The 8,775-nt window shown below is 29.7% G+C and overlaps 1 protein-coding gene across 1 annotated transcript; it reads right to left on the bottom strand.

Annotated features, from left to right (window-relative positions):
• Positions 1-1,549: 1,549 nt before the first annotated feature.
• On the bottom strand, positions 1,550-2,851 carry LOC100786301 (uncharacterized). Its single transcript, XM_003521345.5, has one exon. The coding sequence runs from the start codon at positions 2,441-2,443 to the stop codon at positions 1,892-1,894; it is 552 nt and encodes a 183-aa protein (XP_003521393.2). The 5' UTR covers positions 2,444-2,851; the 3' UTR covers positions 1,550-1,891.
• Between the last annotated feature and the right edge of the window lie 5,924 nt (positions 2,852-8,775).

Genomic DNA, 8,775 nt, shown 5'->3' with positions numbered 1-8,775 from the left:
TTATAACCGTCATTAATTATTAATTTTCAGAACAAAAAATGTTTTTAAATTAATGAGACGAATAGAATCATTTTTTCTTACAAAAAGTAAAACCAATATTTTTTTTATAAACACCAACCTATATATGTTATTCTGTTTTAAAAAATATAAAATAGTATAGTAAAAGAACAGTGTCAGTTAGAAATACGGAAAAGAAGTGACGTTGGAATGGCTGTAGTAATACTGTAATACTGACCCGTATACTACTTTGTTAATATATAAAAATTCAGATAAGGGAGAGTTGAAAATGTTACTTCTTTACCATTTTATATATATATATACTACATTACTTATGATAATAATATTAATATTTTACGTGATTTATGTGAATTTTTTTAACAGAATTTACATGCAAAAAGGGAAAAAATTATCTAAAGAATTTCTTCATTTTAATTATAAGAGATAAGATATTACTTCTTTCTATTTTTTCTTCCTTTATTTGTCCTCTTTTCACTCAACTCACCTAGGATAGAGTGGACCTTTTTCATCACTCTTATCGATTCTATATATGTTTGTCTAAAAATATCACAAATCTCACAATTACTTTTATCCTACGTAAGTACATTTTTGGGAATAATTTGTTTTGAGAAAATCAACATTTCATAAAGTTAATTTATTAAAATAATAAAATAAATTATTATTTATTTAAAGTTAAAAAAAACCCCTCATTTTATCAATTTTCTGATAGAAATTAAAAAAAATACTTTTGTAAGAAAATTACTCCAAAATATAAAAAAAGAAAATATTAGAGCATATACTTGCAGAGAGGTTTCCTCTCTAGTAAAAAAAAACTTGAAATAGTTCGCTGTCATGACTTTTCTGTATATTCTTCTGCTCCTCTATTTCAATATTATTATAAAAACATATTACATTAATAAGATTTATTAAGAAAAACTAGAATCTCATTCAACGGTAAAGTCACTTGAAGATGATTCATTCCCGTACATACACATATTATTGTTTCATTATTATAAAAGTGTAAAAAAAAATGTATAATTATCACTATTTAATTTATACTACAACAATCAAGCAAGGAGTTTGTGTTGATAAGAACCTAGCTAATAATACCTTGTTAGTTGCTACGAAGGATAATATGTATAAAATAAAAATATTACACTTGTTAACAAAACAGATATAATAGAAAGTAGTACACAAAATGTTTTAGAAAAAATAACTTGTAAACGACGTAACTTATTTATGAACTGTTGCTTGGTATAACCTTTCTCAACAACTGGTGCGTTAAGCCGTTAACAATATTACCAACAACCTATTACCCGCGTTTTCCGCAAACGTCTTCCATTTCTTACATTACATGACATCGTCTGCTACTTTGTTTTCTTCCCGTTCCCATCAAAACTTCCTACCATTCATTCATGTCTTGCCCTTTTATCTCTTTAACGCCATGCCCCTTTTCTCATCATTCTAACCCAAATGTTTCTAACAAATGAAAAAATAAATAATATAAACAATGTAACGCTAAAATACAATAAGGAAGTATAAGATGAACGTGGAACTAAAATGATCATAAGTAGGCATTTAAATAGTTGAAAACACGTAATTACAACTTACAAGCAGGATTAGTGATCCCTTCTTCTAAACATCCAAAATTAAGGAGGCTTCACATATCTCCTTATATAACCTAACAACCAAGAGTCATCCATCCGAAAAGAAAAAAAAAATTATAAATATAAACCTTTCCTAACAGAACTACTAGGTTGCATTTGACTAAATCGATCACCTAAACCAAAAATAAAAAAAAAGTTATGGAATCAGATCAAATGTTCATATCCGTGTGACACTAGTACCAATTTACTCTATAGTCTATACTAATATAATCTAATTAATGAATGAATCAATCTTCAAACCCCAATTTCTTCCAAATGGAATTTCTGACACTGCGCAAGTCCCTACCCTTGAGGGTCCTTCCTTTCCCTTCTTGAACTGAGTGAGAAGCTTCTCTGGTTCTAGCAAGATACTCATGAGGAGGCACTGGTTCTCTACGATCGTCGTCATGATCATCGTCGTCGTCACTAACAAAGTCTCTCTTCTCGTGCTCCTTGAAGTCCTCCTTCAGAATCTTGGACCAATCAGGAATAGCCACTGGCATTGAGGACGAGGCCACAGGGTTCACTTTGCCACCACCACCCTCCACCTTTTTCTTCTTACCAGATCGTGGCCTCTTCTTCGACTCTGTCACAGTGTTCTTGTTGTTGTTGTCATTGGACATGTTCCAGTTGAACACGTCAGCTTCATCCAATTCCAAGTCACCATCTGTGGATTTGGGCTCCAAATCGGTGCTTGATGATGCAAACATGGAACTCACTTTCGAAAGGAAGCCCTTCCTAGACGCCATTGAATGTTGCTCTGTTTTCTTTCTCTCTCTGTTTTGCGATTTTTCTTTCATTCACACTCTTTGACTATTCCTTATTGTCATTTGTTTATATAATTGCTTTTGGGTTGGTTATGGATAAAGCCAATCCTATTTTTCTCTACTATACGCGTTACAATTAACAAATTTTAATAACTATAACTAGTAAAGGTTCAATTTCAATGCGAGGGGCCTCACGTGCTTTAACATGAACCCCCCCTTAATTGGGTTACTTCTGTTAAGGATATGATGGGGATGCAATGCACTGCACCGTTGGTGACCACACGCAGCTTCCCTTTCAATCTAAAAATCCTTGCACATCAAGAAGGAAAAAATGACACACTACACGTTACAGAAAAAGGAGTGAGTGATGCATGCACCTCATGAAAACATTCACATTCTACACATGAGATAAAAAATAATCGCTGTGTAACATTCAAAAGTGTAGCATTGTCATGAAATCGCTCATTGGCATTCTAGTGACCCATTCTTACCAAGTATACTCGTTTTAATTGAATGTTTATTACTCTGATTATGATATATAATATATTATTCCTATAAAATTAAAGACATATTTCTATTGTAAATGTGTTTTCTTTTAATTTAATTTAAAGAATATCATAATCTTTTTTCTCGTTAAATTTTGAAATTAATATGTTCTTTGCTTAGTTGCTTATTTTTCAACTAATTTTCCCGACATAATAGTCACGTGATATTGAGCCGCAGAACAAAAAATCCTAGAATTTTCTCCTTTCTTGTAACCTCCTTTTTTTTCTTTCCTTTTTTTTTTTTACTAGTCTGGATAGGGAAAACAGATAGAGAAACAAGAATAGAGTTATCTACCGATAAAAAAAATAAAAAGAATAGAGTTATCGGATTTCCATGAGACGGACACTTGGACCTATGGGATATTTGTTCGGCGACTGAATACAATTATATTAATATAAATTAATAAATAATAAAACATTTCTAATGCCTTTTAATAAAAGTTAAGACGGCAGCACACGTTTTCTCGTGGAAATTCTTCCTCCTTACCTTGTGTAACTTATTTTGAACAATGATATATGGACATTTTTATATTTCAAATATCAATTTAATATAATTTTGTTATCATTATTTTTTTATTGAGGGTGTCTACCATTTTTTTATGTAGCTTTCTTACCCAAACTAGACCACCATTATCGTAAAAAAACAAAGATGAACATTTATCCAAGAGAGAATATAATTCGAAAATTTAAATCCATTTAATCAAGAAAACACATAGAACTTAACAATTATAAATAATATACACAAGAAACAAGGATCCGTTTAGTTACGAAGAGTTGAAGTAATTTAAATAAAGTTAGATTTAAAGCTGCGGGCTCCATCCCATCACCGTTTAATGATGATCGGGATGTCCATATCTTGACACGTTATCATAGACTTTTGTCACAACCTCGTCATTATTATTATCTAGTTGTACAAAGAAGGAAATATTTGATCTCCACTTTTGCATTGGACGTGACTACATCAAATTTGCTCATGCAATGCCGATCGAAAAACAAATGTTCATGCAAAGGAACATCTGTTTAGCCCTTTTTAGGTATCCTTTTAATCTTTTATGTGTTCAAAGATAAGGTTTACAAATTAGCGCGATTAGAGAGAAGATTATATTTTAAAAATAACATTCAGTTAAATTTTAACACATTAGCTTTGAGATAGTATGCTGTGAAGTGTGAATTATTTCGGAGATTATAATAGTATAGTAACAATGAAAGATGCGAAAAAGACAAAGGTGATTTATATTACTTTTATTGGTGTCTCGAAAAGTACTATTAAACAATATGATTTAGTCATTTTTTTCTATATATTTGTACAAATCATAGAGTGTATCGTGAAAAATATTTTTTTTTATTGTTTGAAAACAATTAAAATATATGATTTAGAAGCTGTTTTTCTCAATGGTTTGTGCAAAGAAATGCCCATTCATAACCTCAAGGCGTGAAGGGTTTTGACAGGCAAATAAGTTGCTCAAATTAGTGCAATAGAAAACAAAGAAATCAAAATCGGTGGCCAAATTAGGCTCAAAATGTCTCATAACGCAGTCGAATTGTTGGTTTGCTTTGAAAAGAACTGACTTTAAATACGTGTTCAATGTTACTTGGTTTGACAGATAGTTAAAAATCCACAAGAAAACTTTGACCTTCTCAAGTTACAGGTTTGAATTCCTTTGAATTTTGTTCGACAGAGATTTCTCTCCAAATAAAATTATTTGCAGTTTAAGCATGCATTAGGAATTTAGGATTACGAAATCGACCTCCCTTGCTAATTACAACATATTAGTTATTAACATTCTGTTTGATATATATATATGATCTTTTATCATTTTACAAACAAAAAATTATCCATTTTCAATCGGGTGTTTGAAGATGTAATTAAAAAATTCAAAAGCATATGTAAACCTGATGACATCGCCACAAGTATTGATCGAATTGAGCGAGGCATGTAAAACTCAAACAAATATGAATTCATACTATTAAAATTTTATTTTGTGTTACTCTATAATTTTATAATTTTATGTTGTATAATTCTGAATTGTTATATTATTCATTAGTTTTTTTTATTATATTATGATTTCCTTTTTTTTTTAATTTCTCTTTGTTTTTTTTTTTAGAAGGTGATCTAACGATTCGATTCAAGCCAATTCGAATGTGACTGAGTTGCCTTTCTTTTCTTCTAAAAAATCCAATCCAACTAAAAATGATTAACATTGATTATTTTGATCTAAAAATCTCTTAAATCTGAACCAACTCAACCTGACCGTGGCTATTCCTAGTATTAGCTAGGCATTTTGCTAAATTCTTGCAAAACCTCATATTATTAGTTGTTAACTATAAATTTTTTATTAGTGAAAAGCTTTGAATCCGCAATTTTTTCTTTTCTTCTTTTACCATCAAATCAATTTGTAGATTGAAATTGAACAACTCAGGACAACTACTGAACAAGATAAACAAACATATTGGTTCAGGTTTTTGAATAAAAACAATATGAAAATTCGAGTAAAACTCATTCGAAATCTTTTTAACCCGACCAAAAAATATAGGCTGGGGTATCAGCTATCAAGTTTGTTGTCCTTCAACCAGCTGATCCAATGAATTATGGGTGTTTATACTTCATAATTAAGATGAATATATAAGTAGAGTTGAATAATTAACTACGGACAAGAACTAAAGGTTAGTTCAGGTTTTTAATAAAATAAATATGAAAAATTAAGTAAATTAATTGGTAAAGTTTTAAATCTTATTAGTTTGGGTTAAGTTTGTTATCCATCCAATAATTTTAAAGTAATTACGATAAGATTTAATTTTTTTTAAGATGTGATATTTTATAATTAATTGACGGTGTAAAAAATTTTATATTAATAATATATAGCAATTAAAGTATTATTATTATTATTATTATTATTATTATTATTATTATTATTATACGCACATAAAAATTAAATAATTTGAATATTATCATTTGTTAATTTAAAAAACAAATAATAAATAGCTTTGAGAGTAATTTTTTTTCAGACCTATTATCCAACTGTTATTAGTCCAGTTGGTTCGTTTAATCTGAGTCATAAACTCAAAATTAACCAAACTCAACATAACTCAACTCTTTCTATTTTATCTATAAAAAAAATCTTTCTATTTTAATTGATTTCAGTGATTTTTTTCTTAAACTCATGTGTGGTCCCGGAGAGAAGGATTCCTTTATTTCGTTAGCTAAGGGAGGAGAGAATAAATTAAAGTAATATATTGTTTTTTTACAGTAAATTAATATATCGTTATATATCCTTACAAGTTATAAGTATTAAACAAATTTAGTCAGTACAAAAAAAAAAGTCATAAACAAGTTTCCCTCCCTTTCAAATTTCTTTCACTGATGAAGAATAGACAAGAATAAGAAGAGAAAGATTTTAAAGTTTAAACTAACCTCCTCATTTTTCTTTCTTCCTCTCCAATTTCCTCAAACCATACTAACAACGCAATTAAATTAAAGGGTCTTTATTTGAAATGAAAAATAAAAATGCACATCTATTCTATAAGTTTGGATGCTTCAAGTATAATAATAGTACTTTTTTATTATTAAAGGAGTTTAACTTATTAATTGAATAATATGTATAAATTATTTAGTCAATATATTTAATGGATATATTTCAATTGACAACACGTTAAAATTGTGAGAAGGAAATCTAAGTTCAGTTCTCACATAATAAGTCATTGGAGATGAACAAAAAACTTTAAATATTACTAAATTCTGAATTTAAATTAATGTCATAATCATCTGAACAAAAGGTTGAAATTTATGAAAATACCTCAGAGTTTTATTGGAGAGCTAATTGTTCTAATTACAATGATTAAGAAAAATATATTAAATCAATATAATATAAAATGATAATTGATAACCGTTAATTATAAATATATTTTGAGGGTTAAATTATATAGAAATTTGTAATTTTTATCTTTTAACTTTTTTTGAGCAAATAATTGTCGAATTAACATCATTTTTGGAAGACAGAAATAATAAAGGAAAGCGAGCTAATTAAGGAAAGTAAGGCTAATTAAGAAAAGCAAAGCTAATTAAGGAAAATAGGTTAATTAATAAAAACAAACTAATTAAGGAAAGCTTGGTTAATTAAGGAAAGTAAAGGCGAGTTTAATACAATAAGTCCACTAATCTGCCCCTATAAAAGAAGAAGAGAGAAGAAGGAAAAAACACACAAAAATTCCAAGAGAATACAGTTTCTTATAAAAGACAAAGGCTAGAAGAAGATAATGCACCATGTTTGACTAAAGAATTACTATTTTTCACATAATGTAAAACATCAACATACTTCCAATAAGACGGATCACACTTTGTTGATCTTTGATGTGTGGTCATCGGTTTCTTCTAAGCACCTTTAGTGTTGACCTTTTCTGGAGGAGAACACATAGAGTTCAGATCAGGCTAGGCAATTTCTCGGAGTTTACTCTTTAGAGTAATTTTGCCACAAACATCAAGCTCTTCAAATTGTTTGGATATGGTTTTTATCTCTTCGGTTATGGTCACTTGAGGCTCAGATAATCCTTGATTTGAAAAACTTAGTCTCTGCCAAAACATATGGATTGTCTCAAGTGGTATAATACCAAGAATATATTTGGATAGCTCACATGCACATGGAAGACTATGAGTAGTTCTCATGACACATCCACAACGAGAAATATTTTTGCCAACATAATGTACACGCTCAAACTCAACAACAATCTGATTTAAAGCATACATTGATACCATGCCAAGTAGCCTCTTGCATAAGGTAACTTTAAAAACATGTCCAACCACACGTGTATTTGTCTCAAATGATGCCTTAATTTCAGTGTGTTGTAGTGTGATCATGTTGTTCCTAGCATCTCAAACACTACATAGGTCTCCAAGGCTATTCTGTAATAGTCTTTTTAAAGTTCAATGAGCAAATTCAACCTTACATTTGAAATACAAAAAAAAAAAATAAACAAATACAATAATTAAAATCCATTAATTCCTAAACCCTAATAATAAAAATGAAAATTTTCATACCTGTTTGTTATTGTGTTTCCTAAGTGCATCACCTTACCCGTCCAAACTTTAATAATTTTTTCTTTGTGAGGAATTATCCATGTTTAGTTGACATAGTCAACAAACATTGACCATGGTGAACAAGTAATTTCAAACTTCTTAAGGCAATCATCGAACTAATGCTCGGAAGGACAATCAACCAAACTCCCCCAAACATTCATGACATAATCCCATGCATTTTTTTTATCAATTAGGGATTTACATTTTGCCTTGACATTCTTGTCGATGTGAAACCTACACAACAAGTTGATACACTCAGGGAATACAGTTTTCACTACATTCATCAATACTAGGTCTCTGTCAGTAACAATAACTCCAGGGAGAAAATCCCATCTTAGAAAAAGACCTTGAAACCGTTCTAGAGCTCAAACCACACTATTTAAACATTCTCCCTCCAAATAGGCAAAACCAACAGAGAATGTCATCCCCGTTGGTGCCACACCAACAAAGTCAAGTAACAAGAGCATGTACCTGTTTGTTTTGTAGGTACTATTTATCAAAAATACCAAATTACAAGCATTGCATAACTTCACTGCATCAAGATGACACTAGAAGATATCACGTACAATGTCTTCATCCTTTAAACTATGCTAATGAATATACTAATCTCGTTCAAGAAGTTTCATTAGATGTTGCATTTTAGTATCAATGCCTCTTATGCAAGAATGATATGCACTTCTTGCATTGTATATTTGTTTGATTGTTGTACAACTATTGACATTATTCTTTTTTAGCGTTAGTAAAATATT

This window comes from Glycine max, chromosome 3, assembly GCF_000004515.6.
Source record: "Glycine max cultivar Williams 82 chromosome 3, Glycine_max_v4.0, whole genome shotgun sequence".
NCBI classification, from domain to species: Eukaryota; Viridiplantae; Streptophyta; class Magnoliopsida; order Fabales; family Fabaceae; genus Glycine; species Glycine max.
Note: the sequence above shows the minus strand (reverse complement) of the source record. Positions and strands in the feature narration are given on the sequence as shown.

Bases quoted from the DNA above. Each gene is read 5' to 3' on its own strand.
- LOC100786301 (XM_003521345.5), bottom strand. From the start codon at position 2,443: ATGAAAGAAAAATCGCAAAACAGAGAGAGAAAGAAAACAGAGCAACAT.